General features: G+C 43.2%; 1 protein-coding gene across 1 annotated transcript in view; it reads right to left on the bottom strand.

Moving 5' to 3' along the window:
- Window positions 1-11,058, bottom strand: part of LOC140486524 (lipase member H-like) — a 48,234-nt gene extending 37,176 nt beyond the window's left edge. Inside the window, exons 1-2 of the mRNA XM_072585778.1 lie at window positions 10,872-11,058; window positions 5,863-6,236 (exon numbers count right to left, since the gene is read on the bottom strand). Coding sequence (XP_072441879.1) covers window positions 5,863-6,236; window positions 10,872-10,920 — 423 coding nt within the window. The 5' untranslated portion in view covers window positions 10,921-11,058. The remainder of the gene's footprint in view (window positions 1-5,862; window positions 6,237-10,871) is intronic.
- Between the last annotated feature and the right edge of the window lie 10,357 nt (window positions 11,059-21,415).

Genomic DNA, 21,415 nt, shown 5'->3' with positions numbered 1-21,415 from the left:
CAGTGCATTGAGTATAAGAGTTGGGAGGTCATGTTGCAACGATTCAGGACATTGGTTAGGCTGTTACTGGAATACTACATGCAGTTCTGGTCTCCCTGCTATAGGAAAGATGTTGTGAAATTTGAAAGGGTTCAGAAAAGATTCACAAGGATGTTGCCAGGATTGGAGGGCTTGAGCAACAGGGAGAGGCTGAATAGGCTGGGGCTGTTTTTCTTGGTGCTTTGGAGGCGAAGGGGTGACCATGTAGAGGTTTATAAAATCATGAGGGGCATGGATAGATTAAATAGATAAAGTCTTTTCCCTGGGGTGGGGGAGTCCAAAAGGTGAGAGAAGATTTAAAAGGGACCTGAGGGACAACTTTTTTTACCAGAGGGTGTTGTGAATAAGCTGCCAGAGAAAGTGAAAATTACAACATTTAACAGGCATCTGGATGGGTATATGAATATGAAGGGTTTAGAGGGATATGGACCAAGTGCTGGCAAATGGGACTTGATTAGTTTAGGATATCTGGTCAGCATGAACGTGTTGGACTGAAGGGTCTGTTTCTGTGCTGTATATCTCAATGACTCTATGGCTAAAAGATCAGAAAATCAATTTGAACAGTGACCTAATTATAATTTTTTCTCGAGGGTTCAGCGAAGTGTCTGGCAGGACACCTGTGACGTTACTGATGGATTGCTTATACTGCTGGGTTTAGGACAAATCAGAGGCATAACTTCATCATTTGACTTCGGTTCAGATGAAACAGAAGTTTTGTTCAGATTGGAGAATAGTCTTTTCCAAGTTGAACCAGTGTTCAGCTCGAGCTGACTACAGTCAGGCGGAAATGGTTTTAGTTTTAGAAGTTTCCAAGCTGGGAAAGTTTGTACACAAGTCTTCAAGTTGTTAGAACTGAGAAAAGGTTTAGGTCATCAAAATTGAAAATGGTTCATTGAAGAAGTTTTGGAAAGAAGATGTAAAAACTCTATTGGCAGCACAAAAATTAGAACTGAGAAGAGTCAGTTAAATTTAGAAATGAAAGAGTTGAGGTGGGAGTAATATTTTTCTGGGATCTAATGGATATTGCTGAGGACCAGGGTTTTTATTTTGGTTTTTTACATCAAAATCTGTCCAAACTTTATATAGCTTTGTTTCTTTCTTTGTTTATGTAATAACGTATGTTCTGTTCTTGAGGAACCACTTGCTGCCTTGAAGATTTTGTTTCAGTGACTCACCTCATGGTAACCAACAGCAAAATAAAAATTAATCATACATTTTAATTATTATATGTAAATTATATATTAATACAGAAATAATTCATATGTAAATTGCATATGCATTTTAATTAGGAGTAGAAATAGGCCATTCAACCCCTCCAGTGTTCTTACCTTTTGATGCGATGATGACTGATCTAATTGTGTTCTGAATTGATTTTGATCTATTCCCTTAGCCAAAAAACATCTATGCAGCTCGACCATATAAATATTCAGTTCAGCCTGCACTGCCTTCTGAGACAGAAAATCCCAATATCACACAGTTCTTAGAAGAATTTCCACAGATCTCTAACTGAAAAGCGTGACCTACTAAATTTAAAACTGTGCCTCCGAGGTATGAACTGGCTCAGAAAAAAAATCTTCTTTCTCTATCCATGATTTGGAGATGCCAGTGTTGGAGTGGGCTGTACAAAGTTAAAAATCACACAACGCCAGGTTATAGTCCAACAGGTTTATTTGGAAGCACTAGCGTTCAGAGCGCTGCCCCTTGTGATGAAGGAGCAGTGCTCTGAAAGCTAGTGCTTCCAAATAAACCTGTTGGACTATAACCTGGTGTTGTGTGATTTTTAACTTTCTTTATCTATACTGTCAAGAGCAGAATCATACGCACTTCAATCAACTCACTCTTTGCTCTTCTAACCTCTTGTGGAAACAAGCCCCGCCTGTCCAAAATTTCTTCATTGGACAACCTACTCATTCCATGTGCTAATCTATTAAATCGAGTACTAATCAAAAAATCGATTGGTCTTAACCACTTCAAATGCATTGTCATCCCTCATTCAAGAAGGAGACCGAGGCTGCACATAGTATTTGACATGTGGTATCAGCAATGCCCTATAGAACTCAAAGTTTGCGTAAAGGTTTGTAGCTCAGGAGCCAGTTGCAATAGATGTGGATATGTTCGTTGAGCTGGGAGGTTGATTTGTTAACATCTGGGAGGTTCATTTGTTAACAATGAAAATGTCAGAGTGACATCTTCATTGCTTTGGAGCCTCCTGTGAAGTGCTGCTGTACTGTGAATTTATTTGGTTTCACTCCCGCTGCTACCCGGTTGTTGGTTCCAGTTATTCATTGCAGTAGTTGCAATGATTATCCTATGATCATTGTGTTGTCCTGGACTGACAGCCAAATGTCTCCGACCACTGGGATTCCTGACTGCCCATAAACCGACAGCCATGCTCAGACAACAACTCACCAGAGCAGAAGACCCTGTACCCATCATGTGCAAGACTAGCGTAATTTACAGGATTCCACGCAAAGACTGCACGAAACACTATTTAGGACAAACAGGCAGACAGCTAGCAATCCACATCCGCAAACACGAACTAGCCACTAAACACCACGACCAGCTGTGCCCAGTGGCCATACACACAGATGATCACAAATTTGACTGGGACAACACAACGATCATAGGACAAGCTAAATAGAGGACAGCCAGAGAATTTCTAGAAGCATGGCACTCATCCACGGACTTCATCAACAAACACATTGACCAAGACCCAATATACCGGCCACTACAATGAACAATTGGAACCAGCAACCGGGAAGCAGCAGGAATGGAACCAAATAAATTCCAGAAGACACAGTACAGCAGCATTTCACAGGAGACTCCAAAGCCCTGAGGATATCAACTAGATAGGGGATGAAATGTCTGCAAATCAACTTCCCAGCTTGGTGAACATATCCACAACTACAGTCCTGTATAATTGAAGTGCAATATCCTTACTTTTATGTTAAATTCCATTAGCCTTCTGGATTACGTGCTATGCCTGCATTCTAACATTTTGTGACTCATGCACTACAATACCTAAATCCCTCTGCACATCAAAACTCTACAGCTATTCTCAGTTTAACTAATACATTCCCATTCACCGTTTCTGCCAAAGTCAATAATTTCCTATTTTCCCACATTATCTTCGATCTGCCAGATCTTTGCCCATTCACTCAACCTATCTATACTAAGTCTGCATTTTAGTTATGTCATCTTCACAACATAACTTCCTTCTATTGAGTGTCATCCACAAGCGTAGACAGCATGCCTTCAATGCTCTCATCTCGGTCATTGACATTAATTTTAAGAAGTGGACGTCAGAGACTTTGGGACTTCACTCATCACAGCCTACCAATGTGTAAAAGACTTATTTGTTCATGCACTCTGTTTCCCAACAGGCAGCCAATCATCAATCCATGTTTGCATATTACCCCCATAATAACCTACAATAACTTTCATGTCAAACCATGTTAAGTGCCTTTTGGAAATCCAAGTATAGTACATCAATAGGCCCCATTTTATCCAAAATGCATATTACTTCTTCAAAGATTTCCCAGAAATCTATGATCTGTCAAATCAGGTTTCTTTCTGGGGTCTGGCCTTTGCAGTATTATGATCAGTTGGGTTTGTTCCAGAAGGACTATCTTGTAGATTAAACATTAAACTGACCTTCCTTTGTCATTTGAAGTGAATGTACAAGATCCCATGGCAAAGGAAAGTAGGGCAGCTCCTCCAGTGTTCTGGCCAACAATTATTTTGTAGAGCATCCAAGACTAATTATTTGACCATTCTCCTGTTTATGAGATCTTACGTGTGCAAATTGGCTGCTCTATGTCCTATCGTTCAACACTAACTGCACTTTAATTGTGCTTAACTGGCTGTAAGATGCTTTGGAGTATGAAATGAATCAAATAAATGCACTTGACTCTTTCCTTTCCCTAAACTAATAAAAAAACTTCCCTGATTGAATCACAAGGAATCTGATGTCCATTTATTGCCTCCAATGCACAAGTTCTGAGATAACTATACACACACACCAAACCAGGAAAGTGACAATTAGGGACTGCCAAACAGCTCCAGAAAATGTGAAAAAAGCACAAGAAAGCTGGCAACTCGAAAACAGCTCCAACACATCAAACTAAGTTGATAGATGCACTTTGCAGCTTGGGTTCTGTCAGTATATAGAACTGGTTCCCACCCAGCTTTCCATTTTCCACTCCAAACTGCCCTTTATTTCTTTCCCATCATTCCTCTGCCCTGTGTGTAATTCTGGTATAGTTCATCTGCTTCCTGTTTCAAATAAACCTGTTGGACTATAACTTGGTTTGTGTGACCTCTGACTTTGTCCAGCCCAGTCCAACACCAGTACCACCACATCCTCGCTTCCAGTTCATTGTATCAGTCTTCCTCCTTGCTCCCTCTTGACTAACATGAACTCTCTTCTTCCTCCCCCAGCTTCTCGTTATCTTTCCAGGCCAGTAATCTCATCAGTTCTGATGAAAGATCGCTGGTTTTGAAATGTTGGTTGTATTTTGTCCCCACAGGAGCTGCCAAACCTTCTGAATTTCTCCAGCATAGAGTCATAGAGTCATAGAGATGTACAGCACGGAAACAGTCCCTTCGGACCAACTCATCAGATATCCCAACCCAATCCAGTCCCACCCGGCCCGTATCCCTCCAAAGCCTTCCTATTCATATATCTGTCCAGATGTCTTTGAAATGTTGCAATTGTACCAGCCTCCACCACTTCCTCTGGCAGCTCATTCCTTTGAGTGAAAAGGTTGCCCTTTAGGTCTCTTTTATGTTTTTCCCCTCTCACCCGAGACCTATGCCCTCTAGTTATGGACTCCCCGACCCCAGGGAAATGATCTTGACTATTTACCCTATCCATGCCCCTCATGATTTTATAAACCTCTATAAGGTCACCCCTCAGCTCCGACGCTCCAGGGAAAACAGCCCCAGCCTGTTCAGCCTCTCCCTATAGCTCAAACCCTCCAACCCTGGCAACATCCTTGTAAATCTTTTCTGAACCCTTTCAAGTTTCACAACATCCTCCCGATAAGGAGGAGACCAGAATTGCACACAATATTCCAAAAGTGGCCTAACCAATGCCCTGTACAGCCACAACATGACCTCCCAACCTCTGTACTCAATACTCTAACCAATAAATGAAAGCATACCAAATACCTTCTTCACTATCCTATCTGCCTGCAACTCTACTTTTAAGGAGCTATGAACCTGCACTCCGAGGTCTCTTTGTTCAGCAACACTCCCTAGGACCTTACCATTAAGTGTATAAGTCTTGCTAAGGTTTGCTTCCCCAAAATTTCTTCTTTGGTTTCAATAATCTCAGCATCTGCCCTATATCTTTCTCCACCAATACCACCTATTTCAATTCTCTTTCTATTTTCCCCTTTCACTGCTGTTTATTCTTCCATTTTGCTTTTATTGCCATTCCTTTCTCCCACATCTTCCCACACACTTTTCCTACTTGGGTTCAATCCAGCAAACAAAGTACCTGTCTCCTCTATCTGCTGCTATTGTGTCTGATGGCCAAGTACACAGACTCTATCCACTCTATTGCTGGGGTGTAGGCTTTCCAACTATATTATGTAAGCTCGCCCTTAGCAGAAAAGCATAGTCAGAGGTCAGAGACTGGGGGGCTGAGGGATTCAGTGCAGTAATTTTCTTCAGCAAACATTGCTCAATAGTTTCTTCTGCTGTTGGTAAGAACATTTAAAATTGGTGTAACAAGACCAAGAAATGGCTAAATTCACAGACACACAGTCATCACTTGTCCAAAGGGATCCCATTCAACAATAAACCAAAACTTCTTACCAGTATGCTATCAATCACATGTCCCAAAATTTCAGCAACTTTCTTGGTGTTGGCAACGGCAACTGAATAATTAATAGTGGTTGCTCCTCTATTCCAGTCAACAATGATGAGGTTTAAGTCATCCACATTTTGTAGCACCTTTATCGTCTTGTTCAACCAATTTGGAGGTGATCCAAATGGTCTGTACCCATGGATAAGGAAGATAATCTTCCTGTTGATATCCAGCAGGCCGGTATGAGTGGCATTGATCAAAGTGGCGCAACTTGAGTTCTTCCCAGTGTAGAGGAGAAGTCTCACCTCCAGGTCCGTGCCGATGATTGTATCAGTCACTGGTAGTTTTGTGAAGCTGTGGCACGTTGGTTCTTGACCCACGACTGAATGGGAGTAGGATGATTCAAAAACATAAAGCAAAAGAAAGCACTTGGAATGATGTGATGCTGAGTACAAAGTATTATGAACTTCCAGGCTTTTTAAAAGCTGCACTGCAACAGGCTTTTAAAACAACTGCCACAAATCGTTTGACTTTTGCAATTTGAGTTACAAAGTCTGCAATAAGTAACTCGTTAAATATAAGTATGTGTACCAACCTCTGCAGAATTCACACAGTTAAGTTTAAGGATGGGGCAACATGAAAGGACTAGATAATATTCAGACTTCCTGTCTCTCTCTTTCATACCGGACAAAAGACAAACTCCATTTGTGGCAGATAGGAATTAATGGATATTATCAACTTGCCATTATATCTTAAGGCTTTGACCAACCAGACTAGACTGGGTAAACTTGAAATGTTTTAAATCATTGCATATTTTGTGGAATCAACATCAACACCATTTCCTTATTTGGAAAAGACTTTCGAGTCCTGAAAGGTATCATGGTGAGATAGCCGTGTTTTTTTTTTGGATCGTCATAAAGGAACAGCGAGGTGTGGCTAGAATCACCTAAGCCATCAGAACCATGATTTAAACTGGCCTATGAATCAAACTTGGGTAAATGCTACATTTCGTCATGTAACCAAAGTCCATAAACTGCTCCAGTCCAATTTAGAACATGGAACATTACAGAGCAGTGCAGGCCTTTCGGCCCTCGATGTTGCACCGACCCCTGGAACCAATCTAAAGCCTGTCTATCCTACACTATTCCATTCTCATCCATATGTTTATCCAATGACCATTTAAATTCCCTTAAAGTTGGCGAGCCAACTACTGTTGCAGGCAGGCTGTTCCACACCCCTACTACTCTCTGAGTAAAGAAACTACCCCTGATATCTGTCCTGTACCTATCACTCCTCAATTTAAAGCTACGTCCCCTCATGTGAGCCATCGCCATCTGAGAAAAATCGCCCTGTCCACCCTATCTAACCCTTTGATTATCTTATATATCTCAATTAAGTCACCTCTCAAACTTCTTCTCTCTAACAAATATAGCCTCAAGTCCTTCAGCCTTTCCTCGTAAGATCTTCCCTCCATACCAGGCAACATCCTGGTAAATCTCCTCTGTACCCTTTCCAAAGCCTCCACATCCTTCCTATAATGCAGTGACCAGAACTGTTTCATCTGGGAATTTAGGAATTTGACTGCAAGAAACCTCACAATCTGCTGAACAAACTTCACTTTAAAAGAACTTCATTTCAACTAAACTGTATCAAATTCATTTAAGAAAGTAGGCTTGACACATGAGAAACTGCAGATGGTCAAGCAAACATTGAGGTAGGTTGAGAGGAGAAAGATTTAAAAAAGACAACAGGAGCAAATGTTTTACACAAAGGGTGGTTTGCATGTGGAATGACATGAATTGAATCTCTATCTATACCCATCATTATTTTATAAACTTCTATAAGGTTGTCTCTCAACCTCCTATACTCCAGTGAAAAATACCCCAGCCTATCCAGCCTTTCTTTGTAACTCAAACTTTCCATACCCAGCAACATCCTGGTAAATCACTTCAGAGCCCTCTCCAGCTTAATAATATCCTTCCTGTAACTGGGGAACCAGAACTGTACATAGTATTCCAGAAGAGGCCTCACCAATTTCCTGTATAATCTTAGCATGACTTCCCAACTCCTATTTCAAAGGACTGAGCAATGAAGGCAAGAGCGCCAAATGGCTTTGTAACCTCCCTGTCTACAAATGTCGAAGAATTATGTACCTCCATCCTTAGGTCTGTCTGTTCTACAAGACTACCCAAAGCCCTCCCATTAAGTGTATAAGCCCTGCCCTTGTTTGTCCCATGAGCTTGCTCTGCTATTCAATAGGACTCTGGCAGATCCATTATTCCTCATTCCTAGCTCTTTCCCATAACCCTTAATCAAGAAGCCCCCAACTGATCAAGAATCTATCTATCTCAGCCTGAAATATCCACAAGGACTCTGTCCCCACAGCTCTCTGTGACAAGGAGTTCCAAACTCACAACCCTCTGAGAGAAGAAATTTCTCCCCATCTCAATCTTAAATTGGTGCCCCTTCATTCTGTGCCCTCTGGCCGCAGACTCTGCCATGAGGGGGAGCATCCTCTCAGTATTTACCCTGTCAAGCCCCTAAAGAATTCTGTACATTTCAATGAGGTCACCTCTCATTCTTCTAAACTGTACTGAGTAGAGGCCCAACCAATTTAGCCTTTCCTTACAAGACAATCCCTCCAACTGGGGACCATCTCAGTGGACCTTCTGTGAATTGCCTCCAATGAAATAATATCATTCCTGCAATAAGGGGACCAAAACTACTCACAGTGCTCCAGATGTGGTCTTCTCAGCACCTTATACAGTTGCAGTAAGACTTCCCTACTCTTATACTCCAACCCCCTTGAAACAAGGGCCAACATTCAATGACCCTTGCTGATGACCAGCTGTACCTATGTGCTAGTTTTCTATGTTTTGTGCACAAATACTCCCAAGACCCTTTCTATTGAAGCTTCATACTGCTTTTCTCCATTTAAATACTACTCTGTTTCTTTGTTCTCCCTTCCAAATTGAACAATTTCACATTTCGCCACAATATACTTTAGGACGAGACCATGCACGACGTTGATGATGAACTAGCCACAGATTCCCAAGGGAGATGGTGGCACTGAGGTACCGTCATGGGGCTCATTAGGCAGATGGGAAAAAGTGAGGACTGCAGATGCTGGAGATCAGAGCTGAAAATGTGTTGCTGGAAAAGCACAGCAGGTCAGGCAGCATCCAAGGAGCAGGAGAATCGACATTTTGGGCATAAGCCTGAAGAAGGGCTTATGCCCGAAACGTCAATTCTCCTGCTCCTTGGATGCTGCCTGACCTGCTGCGCTTTTCCAGCAACACATTTTCAGCTCATTAGGCAGAAGCCCAGAATAAAGCTTTGGGATCAGCTGGTGGAATCTGAAACGTAAGTCATGGTGATCAGGAAGCTATCGTTGGTTGTGAACTCATCTGAGTCAGTTATGCCCTTCAGGGAAGGAAATCCACTGTCTTTACCTTGTCTGGCCTACATGTGATTCCAGATCCATAGCCAATATGGATGACTATTAACAGCTCTCTGAAATGGCCCAGAAAGAGACTCAGTTCAGGGGCAATTAGGGATGGGCAACAAATGTTGGCCTTGCCAACAATGTTCATATCCCATGAGAGGAAAATTAAGTAAAACTGTCCATTCTGTATTTCATTTCTTGCTTCTGCTTGAGCTGTTGAGAGTATTATGTCCAGTTTTTAGATTCTTTACTTGAGGAAGGGTATGGTGACATTGGAGGCAGTTCACAGGAGGTTCATCAGGTTGATTCCAGGGATGATAGGGCTGTCATATGACCACCAGATGAATAGCTTGGGCTTGTACTTGCTGGAGTTTGAAAGAATGACTGGGTGGGGGGGGGGGGGGCAGAATCTGATGGAGGTATATAAAATGCTGAAGGGGATTGATAAGGTGGACGTGGAATAGATGTTCCACCTTGTGGAACAGTCTCGAACAAGAGGGCATAGAGATAGAGTGAGAGGAGGCAGGTTCAAAACAGAGATAAGGAGCAACTATTTCTCTCAGAGAGTCGTGAATCTGTGGAACTCACTGTCCCAGAGTGCAGTGGGAGGCAGGATCAATCAACAGGTTCAAGAAAGGAATCAATTTGTTTCTGATGAAGTGAGATAAAGGATGAGGGGGAGCAGCCAAGACCAAGATAAGGTCAGCCATGATTATGTTAAATGGTGGATTAGACTCAAAGGGCTGAATGGCCTATTCCTGCTCCTCAATCCTTTGCTCCGATCCATCCACAAAACCTGTGTTTTCATTTGAATAATGTTAATTATTGGACTAACTTACCCTAAACAATAAAAGGAGAGTGAAAATGAAAACCTTACCCGCACTGGAAATTGAATCTGGAAATCATTATCCAGATTTCAAGAGAAATCCTCTCTGCCCCCAGTCTTTCTTTACTCCTGTCCCCTTACCTGTTCTGGACCCAGGGTTAGATTAGATTCCCAACAGTGTGGAAAGAGGCCCTTCGGCCCAACAAATCCACACCGAACCTCCGAAGAGTAACCCACCCAGACCCATTCCCCTCCAACTGATGCACCTAACACTACGGGCAATTCACCTAACCTGCACATCTTTGGATTGTGGGAAGAAACTGGAGCACCCGGAGGACACCCACGTAGACACGGGGAGAATGTACAAACTCCACACAGACAGTTGCCCAAGGCCAGAATCGAAGCTGGGTCCCTGGTGCTGTGAGGCAGCAGTGCTAACTTTGATTACTTTGATTAGTTGCAACAGTGCTGTATCCAGTCCAAGCTGGGACCAGCAAACCCATTTACGAATGGCAATTGCCACGAGGCCTTGTCTATCTGCATCTCACTATGAACTGGAAAAATATTCATATTAACCAGCTGTGGTATTGCTCTCCATCATCTAAACTCGCTTGAGATGAACCTGGGATATTTTCCTGTATCCCGATGCCTCACTTTTGAACTCTCAGCACAACAAACTACGCATTAAGTGAAAGACTATGAGCGCACTGCAGTGTAATCTGGAGAAAGGAACCAGAGACAGTTACCTGGTGGAATGGCTGTGGCACACAGACAGAGCAGCAACCGATGGAACATAATCCCTGGGGCCACAAAGTGGAAAAACTGGACAGTAAAAGAAATCCGAAACACTGCTGGTACTGGAAGCCAAACAGAGTTCAGTGTGTCAGTCAGATGGAACGTCCGTTTACAAAAGACCAACAGCAAAAACAAACTTCAAACAGGATCAATCAACAGTCAAATATCAAGTGGAGTTACCATAGAGACAGGATTGAAGAGAGTAAATGAACTCAACTGATTGGCTGACTTATGCTGTATTTATCTCGGTCAATATCGCACGGTGGATAAGATGGAGGCAGAGGGAGGGAGGATTGCTGGTGCATTAATAAATATTTACAAGGCCCATTCGACTGATTTCAGTTGACAAATTCTTGACACTGTCCTCTCTCAGTTGCAGCTTGTTCAAATGTGTTGCCTTTTCACAAGGCAAAGCCGACTTGGGTTAATTCAGAGCAAGCACAAAGGAATGGGCAGTGAGCCAACCAAAGGGAAGAAGCAAATTTACAAAAGCTGGCCAAGGGACTGGGCAGGGTAAAAACAAGGTAAAAACAAAAACAAGCTGGAAACCAGAGTCTAGATTAGAGTGGTGCTGGAAAAGCACAGCAGGTCAGGCAGGATCTGAGGAGCAGGAAAATCGATGTTTCGGGCAAAAGCCCTTCATCAGGATGCTGATGAAGGGCTTTTGCCTGAAATGTCGATTTTCCTGCTCCAAGGAATTGGACAAACTGGTGATTTTCAAAGAATATTTTATGAGGTTCCTGGGGAATTCCATGAGGCTGTGAAGCCCCTAGCCTCAGAGGCAGGGACGCTACCCTCTGTGTCACAAGTCCTTCCAAAAGACCGGTTCAAGGAGGCATCCCACCTCCACCTTCTCAAGGGGCAACAACGGACGAGCAATAAATGCTGGGCCCAGCCAGTGATGCCCATGTCCCTTGACTGAATAAAAAAAATTCCAGCCTTAGAACAGAAGGTATCAGCAAGGGCCAACAGATTATAACAACCTAATATCAAAGAGATCAAATGATGTGGAGAAAGCAGGAACAGGGGACTGAGTTGGATGATCAGCCATGATCGTATTGAATGGTGGAGCAGGCACGAAGGGCCAAATGGCCTCCTCCTGCTCCTAATTTTCTATGTTTCTGAACACGATGAGGGGAAATAAGAAACAGAAAAACAGAAATTACTCTTGTTGATGGATTGTCAGATGTGAGTTAAAACAAGGGGATATATAAAAGCAGAGATCAGAGAAGACAAGGAAATAAAGACAGAAGGCTGTGTTCTCCCTTTCTTGGAGTTGGGGTGAGAGGGATCAGGGCAGGCAAATAATGGGACGAGTTGGCTCTGGTGAGATAGTCAGCTCCTTTGCACCCATCACTAATTTAGTTCCTGGTGAGAAGATCCATGGGTGATGTTCCTGACTTGCCAGGAGCTAAGGCTTTTCAGTGGTCAATTAATGACAGTTTAAGGGCCTCAAGCCTCCAGTTCGCCTGTTACAAACTGACAGGGCAGGTACCATGAAGGTTATGGGGAGAGGAGGGTCAGGGGTATTAGAGGCAAGGGCAGGGAGATGCGATTCAGAGGTCCCCCACCTGGTCTCCCTCTCTACATAACCCTCACCCCTCAAGAATAGGATAAAACATCCTTAGGATCTCACCACTGGATTCCTGAAGAGTGAATTCAATTGGCAGTCCTCAGGATTTCACACTTACCCAGCTCTGATTGGCTGGCATCTTCTGGTAACCTGGAACACCACAATAGATTGGGAGGGTTATTAAAAGACAGGAAATTATCGATGAGCAGTCGAGGTGTTCAATAAACTAGTTTGTGACACACAAGGCAGGAGTTCCCCATGCCTAATTTCACAATGGAAATGACAGATCATATCTGACTGATGGCCTTTAATTTTTGAGAGATCTCAAAAGAGGGATGAACTCAAAACATTTTATCTTGTGCTTGACAGGACTGAAACACAACAAACTCAACTTGGACAGGAAATAATAATTTATACAACTTGAGAAGATGGTGACAATAAAGCTCATTCATTCATTCATAGCTGATTAGCCTATCGTTGGTAGACAGAATTGATAATTGCATTAGTTATCTGATTAAATTCAAATCAAGCAAATCAGCTCTGATTGATAAGGGCATTGCACAGCAGAAATGGCAATGATTGGTTGTCTCCAAAGTGCTTTTGTCAGTGAAAAGGATAAAATGACGTGGACATATTCTTTATGCTTATAAAGAACAGGCCCCTTTGTGTGAATCAATGTAACTTCTAACACTTGCATGTGAATCACTTGGTGATCTTGCCTGATAAACTTAATTGGGTTTCTGGTGTGATTTTAATGCAGTCTGAAAAGTTGAGCAAATGTTGTCCAATAGCACAATCACATCTTAACATTATATTCTGAATTTTGCAAATTGAATTGGGCAGTTTGAGCATGGTCAGCACACTGGTCCGTGGACAGTCTAGGTGGCATGGGGGAAGTGATGGACTAGTAACATTATTGCGAGACTATTAATCCTGAGACCCCGCTCTGTGGACCGTGTTTGAATTCCACCATGGCTGATGGTGGAATTAATCTGGAATTACGAGACTAATGATGATTGCCGATTGTTGGGAACACACCTTCTGGTTCACTAATGCCCTTTAGGGAAGGAAATCTGCTGTCCTTACCTGGTCTGGCTGACATGTGACTCCAGGAGAAAGTGAGGACTGCAGATGCAGTCAAAATCAGAGTTGAAAAGTGTGGTGCTGGAAAAGCACAGCAGGTCAGGCAGCATCTGAGGAGCAGGAGAATCAAGGTTTTGGGCATAAGCCCTTCATCAGGAATGGTTGAAGGGCTTATGCCCAAAATGTCAATTCTCCTGCTCCTCGGATGCTGCCTAACCTGCTGTGCTTTTCCAGCACCACTCTTTTCGACTACTCGTGACTCCAGACTCAGAGCATGTGGTTGACTCTTAACTGCTCTCTGACAATTAAGAATGGGCAATAAATGCTGGCCTAGCCAGTGAAATCCACATTCTGATGCAGCCTGCCAGCTGTTGAGATGTATGATGTACTTGGCATCACACAGGCAATGAAACTCACATACAATTGAATGGTAGGGGAAGTGGATTTTTGGATTGAAGGCAGCATCCTGCCAGGGGACGATACCAGTTGGTTACTACAAGTTAACAGCATGAGACATCTAGTTCCACCTGTTTGTCAAATTTCCCTCTCCCTCCTGTGCAATCTAAACAGGTGAAGAGATGATACAAAAGCAATGAGCAGTAATAATCCCAGGGTTTGGGGTGAGAATCAAAGAACTGCAAAGGAATATAATGAAGTTAGTAAATGTCATGCAAGGCCAGAAAAAATGCAAGGGATGTAAAGGATCATGCTAAAGATTTAATAACCATAACAGAGGGAGTAGATGTCAATGAGTAAAGCGATCTCTTAACCATAGAGACAGCTGAAACTATGAATCCAAAACAGGTAACAGCACTTGCTAAATGATGATTTTCAGTCAGCCTTGGAAGATAGAAACCTCTGGAAATACATAGAAATCTAAAAATAAATCATGGGCAGGAACTAACCAGGTTTAATATAATTTAATACAAAGAGAGAGAAATCTTCTGCACCGAATGGTTCCCACTCTAGATCATTACGAGATAAAGAAATTGTCAATGCATTAGTTATGAATTCAATTCACATGCTTTCAGTTCAATAATTGTCCACTCTGAATATAAAACTGCAACTGGCATTCTATTATTTCAGAAGAAGAGGAGAGATAAACAAGGGAATTATCTGTTTATTAGACTAATGCCTCTGTGGTAGAGGTTGCACGAGAATGTATTACGAGGAACAGAACCACTGAGAAATTAGGGAAATCTGTATTACTCAAACGCAGACTGGGCAAATCCAAATAATTTTGACCATTGATTGGAGACATAGAACATAGAATATAGAATAATATAGCGCAGAACAGGTCCTTCAGCCCTTGATGTTGCGCCAATCTATGAATAATCTAAGCCCATCCCCCGACACTATCTCATCATCATCCAAGCGCTTGACCAAGGATTGTTTAAATGCTCCTAATGATGCTGAGTTGACTACATTAGCAGACAGGGCATTCCACGCCCTTACCACTCTCTGAGTAAAGAACCTGCCTCTGACATCTGTCTTAAGTCTATCACCCCTCGAATTGTAGCTGGGCCCCCTTGTACAAGCTGACATCATCATCCTCGGCAAAAGACTTTCACTGTCTACCCTATCTAATCCTCTGATCGTCTTGTATGTCTCTATCAAATCCCCTCTTAGCCTTCTTCTTTCCAATGAGAACAGACCCACGTCTCTCAGCCTTTCCTTATAAGACCTTCTCTCCAGACCAGGCAACATCCTGGTAAATCTCCTCTGGACCTTTTCCAATGCTTCCACATCCTTCCTGTAATGGGGCGACCAGAACTGTTACACAATATTCCAAGTCTGGCCGCACCAGTGTTTTGTTGCAGCATGACAAATACGGCTCCAGAACTGAATCCCTCTCCCACACACCGTATGCCTTCTTAACAGCACTATCGACCTGGTGGCAACTTTCAGGGATCTATGTACATGGATTCTAAGATCCCTCTGCACATCCACACTACCAAGAACTTCTACATTGACCCAGTACTCTGCCTTCCTGTTATTCTTCCCAAAGTGCATCACCTCACATTTAGCTGCATTGCACTCCATTTGCCACCTCTCAGCCCAATTCTGCAGTTTATCCAAGTCCCCCTGCAACCTGTAACATTCTTCCAAACTGTCCACTACTCTACCGACTTTAGCTTGACAAAGCTTTTCACTGTGCCTTGGTATATGTGGCAATAAATTCAATTCAATAAATCTGCTCCCTCTAATCTTGAGGCTATGCCCTCTTGTCTTAGTTTCACCTGCCAGCATAAACATCCCCTCTACTTCTATCCTATTCATTCCCTTCATAATTTTATATGCTTCTGTAAGATCCCCCCCCTCATTCTGCTGAATTCCAATGAATATAATCCTAGTCTATTCAGTCTCTCCTCGTAAACCAACCTCCTCAACTCCGGAATCAACCTGGTGAAACTGCTCTCCACGCCATCCAGTGCCAGTACATCCTTTCTCAGATGTTAGCCATGGTTTTCTTGTGATTAGAGTTGACCTACTCTTGGGGAATGATTTTGAGTGAAATCATTAACTTCTCCAGTAATTACACACAGGCCTAGTGAGATCAAGGAGGACAGGAAATTGGTTCTAGAAAGATTTCGTTCCTGATTGGTGTCCTGGGCAATGGCTAAGCCAAGACCATTATCAGACATCACATTGGCAGCACAGACAGATATTTGGTCATCTGAAACTTTTGGCGGTGTGGGTTTGGATGATCTGAAGGAAATGTTCAACATGTCTACACACAGAGAGTGGTGGAACCTGTGGAATTAGTGAAATAGTTTGGTGAAACAGGAAATTGAATGAAAGAGGGAGAAGGTGATCAGTCCTTCCTTTTCCCTCATTGGTAAGTACATCTGCTCCTCAACATTCAGATGAGGTTTTGTGGAATTTGGGCATGATGGGGGAAAAAAAGAGTCAACAGGGCAGGACACTGAGGCTGAGCAGGAAATAAAAATTGAGGCCAAGGCTTGAGGCCTACTCACATATCTGGGACCCTGGACAGAGACAGAGGCACCAGCAGCGGAGGAGACCCAGGGATAAGATACAGTGAAAAAAATAGGATCATATCACAGGAAAGGCTGTACATTCATTGGTTGGTTAGTAGCTATAAATTTGAATACCTATTTTCAGTTGCTATCAGATTAAAGATAAATTGGATAAATAATTTATAGATTAAAAAATAAAGAACAGTGGGAAATGTAAAAGTACTTTTTTTGATTCAAAAATATACCTTATTAATAAAAGAAATCTTTACATGTGTATATTGTGACAAACACAGTTTGGTTCTGTACCGTAGCATATCAAGGAAACAATGGAGTTTGACTCCATCCAAACAAGCCAAAGGCAACTCTTATTTGAACCAGGTCTTAGACGACAGAACACGGGAGAGGCTGGACCAGCCGCTATCTCTGGACAAGCTGACCAAGACCCTTGTTGTCCTTCGAAAAAAATAAAACTCCCGGAAGCGACGGCTTACCAGTCGAGCTCTATTCCGCTCTGTGGGACTTGATTGACCAGGACCTACTGGAGGTGTATGTCAGTATGCTTCGGGCAGGTACCATGAGTGAAGAGGAAAGGCATTATCACCCTCATCTACAAACAGAAGGGGGAGAGGGAAGAAATCAAAATTGGAGACCAATCTCACTATTGAATGCCGATTACAAAATTTTGTCAAAGGTTATCGCCAACTGAGTCAGGTCTGCTCTAGGGTCGGTGATTCACCCTGACCAAACCTGTGCTATAACGAGCAGGAAGATCGCTGAGAGTCTCGCACTCCTCAGGGATACGATCGCCTACGTACAGGACAGGGGTTTGGAACCTGCCTCATCAGCCTGGACCAGGAGAAAGCCTTTGACAGGATATCGCACACGTATATGAGAGATGTTCTCTCCAAAATGGGCTTTGGGGAGGGAATCTGCAATTGGATCTGACTGCTCTACACCAACATTGTCAGTGCAATCTCAACCAATGGGTGGGAAATCAGATAGCTTCCCAGTCAGATCTGGAGTCAGGCAGGGCTGCCCTCTCTCTCCTGTCTTGTTTGTGTGCTGCATGGAGCCATTTACCGAGTCCATCAGGAAGGATCCGAGCTGAGAGGGGTGACTATTCCTGGCAGCGGGGGCCTGCAGGTTAAGGCCTCCCTGTACATGGATGATGTCGCTGTTTTCTGCTCGGATCTGCTGTCCGTGCGCAGACTCATGTGCATATGTGACCAGTTTGAACAGGCCTCGGGGGCCAAGATAAACAGATGCAAGAGCGAGGCCATGCTCTTCGGGAACTGGGCCGACCAATCTTCGATCCCCTTCACCGTCAGGACCGACCACCTGAAGGTACTGGGTATTTGGTTCGGGGGGGCTGGGGCGTGCGCCAAATCTTGGGAGGAGCATATCAGCAAAGTGAGCAGAAACTGGGCAGATGGAAGCTGCGGTCGCTCTCCATCGCAGGAAAAAAACCTGGTCATCAGGTGTGAGGCACTGTCATTGCTGTTATACGTGGCACAGGTCTGGCCTATTCCCAGAACCTGTGCCGCTGCAGTCACCTGGGCCATCTTCCAATTTCTATGGAGATCAAAGATGGACTGGGTCCGAAGGGACACGCTGAAGCTTGGGGCAGTTGCTGCCAAGGCGCGGTGGGGAAAGACCACCGTGTAATATCTGCCTGCCTAAGAAGAACAGGGGGCCCACCCAGTCATTTGGGCTCCGCTGACGCCTCAACAAGAACTGGATAGTAAATGTATATAGGACTTGTATATAGGACTTGTATATAGGAAAAATACATTTCAATGTCTGGATGTAAAGCAATGTAATATGTGCACAAGAATGGCATGACCAATTGTATAGAGAGCCAAATAATTTTATGAATAAAGTATATTTTTGAAATAAAAAAAACTCTTATTTAACCAGACTATATTTACACTCATTTCCATGAGAAACTTCCATTTTTTATTTCAAAAATATACTTTATTCATAAAAACTATCTTTACGTATACATATAATTACAAACACAGTTCGGTTCTGTATAGTAGCATATCAAGGAAACAAGAACATTGGAGTTTGACTCCATCCAACAGACAAACCAAAGACATCTCTTCCACATACAGGCTATATTTACATGCATCTGAGGCATCGGAAGGGTCCAATAACTGAATGAACTCTCAGTAGGAAATTTTAAAATACAAATTAAATACTCAATAAATAATTTGGAGATACAGGGCCAGGCGATGTGATGTACCTGCATGATGTGGGAGCAAGTGGACACCAATGTGGTTCATACTGACCGCATCTGTAACGAGTGTTCGTTGCTTAAGGAACTCCAGCTCAGAGTTGATGAGAGGGAGTCTGAGACACTGTGACACATCAGGGAGGAGGAGGGTTAGCTGGATGCTGTGTTTCAGGAGGCAAGTCACATCCTGTAAGTTAAGTACTTTAAATTTGGCGAGTAGTCAGGGACAGGAGGGTGTAACTCCCAAGTGAGGAAGGTGGATGGATCCTGAATTTAGCATTGGAGGCGCCTCAGCTCTTGACCTTGTCCAGTAGGATGAGGGGCTTCCTGTGTGTTGAGGAAAAGGGAGGATGAGCAAACTGACCACTGCACTGTAGTACAGGAGGCCATGCAAGTAGGGGGAGCAAAAAGAAAAGTGGTAGCGATCGGGGACTCCATGATTATGGAGACAAAGAGCATCCTTTGGAGGCAGAATATGGGGCTCCCATGGCATGTTGCCAACCTCAGGGATATCACAAACCAGCTGGAAAGAGAGAAGGAGGGGATGAATCCAAGGAATTAGGAACAAAATTAAAGAATGGGGCCACAAGGGGTATGTCTCTGCATTATTACTCCAGTCATATGCACATTGGCAGAGTTAAAAATAAAATCAGGGAAATAAACTTGTGGCTAAGGGAGTGGTGTGGGAAAGAGATGTTCTATGTCATGGGGCACTGGCATCAATATTGGGACAGGAGATAACAGTATCTTTGGGACAGCTCCACTTCACCCTTTCTGGGACCAGGACCCCAGTGGAAAGGCCAAATAGGATGGTCACGAGGACTTCAAACTAGCTAAAGGAGGGGGAGGTTATTGAAGTTTCCAGAACAAATAATCGGACAGAGGGTATGGAAAAGGTCAGGAATCTAACGACAGGCACAGCAGATGTGGAGACAACTATGAGAAGGAGCCAGTCAATGCAGGACTGAGGGTGTTGTACTTCAATGCACAAAGTGCACAAAACAAGATAAATGAGTTTGAAAGCAGATTAAAATTGGCAAGGACAATGCTGTGGGTATCACAGAGACGTGGTTGCAAGGGGATCAGGACTGAGAGTTAAATATCTAAGGAAACACATCCTAGTGAAAGGGCAGGCAGATGGTCAGAAGGGAAGGAGTTGCTTTGTTAGCAAGAAATGACATTAAGTCAATAGTAAGAAGTGATATAGGGTCAGAAGGCACTAGAATCTGTGTGGGTAGAGTTGAGGTATTGCAAAGGCAAAAGACCCTGATGAGAGGTATGTACAGGCCTGCTAGCATTGGTCAGGATATGAGATAGAAAATAACTCAGGAAATAGAAAAGGAATGTAAGAAACACACTATTACAATGATCCTTGGGGAGTTCAATCTGCAGGTGGACTGGGAAAATCAGGTTGGCAGCGATTCTAAGAAATTCATAAAGTGTCTACGGAGATGGTTTTTGGAGCAGCTTGTGATACAGCCCACGAGGGAATGGGCAATTCTAGTTTGGTGATGTATAATGAGGCAGACTTAGAGTCATAGAGTCATAGAGATGTACAGCACAGAAAAAGACCCTTCGGTCCAACTCATCCACGCCGACCAGATATCCCAACCCAATCTCCTCCAATTTGCCAGCACCATGTCTATATCCTTCTAAACTCCTCCTATACGTAAACCCATCCAGATGCCTTTTAAATGCTATAATTGTACTCGCTTCCACCACTTCCTCTGGCAGCTCATTCCATACACGTACCACCCTCTGTGTGAAAAAGTTGCCCTTTAGGTCTCTTTCACATCTTTCCCCTCTCACCCTAAACCTATGCCCTCTCGTTCTGAACTCCACCACCCCAGGGAAAATATTTTGTCTATTTATCCTATCCATGCCCCTCATGATTTTGTAAACCTCTATAAGGTCACTGAATAGGGTGCTGAAGGTGAAGGAACTGCTAGGATCAGTGACCACAATATGACAGAATCCACCCTGCAGTTTGAGGGAGAAGCTGGAATCAGATGTACAGGTAATACAATTGAGTTAATGGAAGGGGTTGCCTGGCAAGAAAGATGGTGAAGCAGTAATGGCAGGAATTTCTGGGGTAATTCAGGAGGGACAGCAGAAAAGAAATCCAAGGAAGAAGAAACATACTAAGTGAAGGATGAGGCAACCATGCCTGACAGCAGAAGTGCAAAAGATAAAAACATATAGTTTGGTGAAGATTAGTGGGAAGCCAATGGATTGGGAAGCCTTTAAAAACAACAAAGGACAAATAAAAAGTAATAAGAGAGCAGAAGATCATGTATGAGCAGAAGCTAGCTAGTAATATAAATGAAGAATGCAAAAGTGTCTTAGATAGATAAAAAGTAAGAGAGAGGCAAGAGTGGACAGTGGACTGCTGTAAAATGAGACTGGAGAAGTAGTAATAGGGAATAAAGAAATGGCAGAGGAACTGAATATGTATGTTGCATCAGGTTTCACAGTGGAAAAGAGCAGCAATGTATCAGAACTTCAATTAGAGTCAGGGGGCAGAGGTGAATGTAGTGGCCATCACTAAGGAGAAGGTGCTGGGGAAGCTGAAAGGTTTGAAGGTGGAGGTGAGGGTGAAGGTGATAGATCGGAGTGGAGGGT

This window comes from Chiloscyllium punctatum, chromosome 15 (assembly GCF_047496795.1).
Source record: "Chiloscyllium punctatum isolate Juve2018m chromosome 15, sChiPun1.3, whole genome shotgun sequence".
NCBI lineage: Eukaryota > Metazoa > Chordata > Chondrichthyes > Orectolobiformes > Hemiscylliidae > Chiloscyllium > Chiloscyllium punctatum.
The sequence above is the reverse complement of the archived record's forward strand: the minus strand, read 5'-3'. Positions and strand labels throughout refer to the sequence as shown.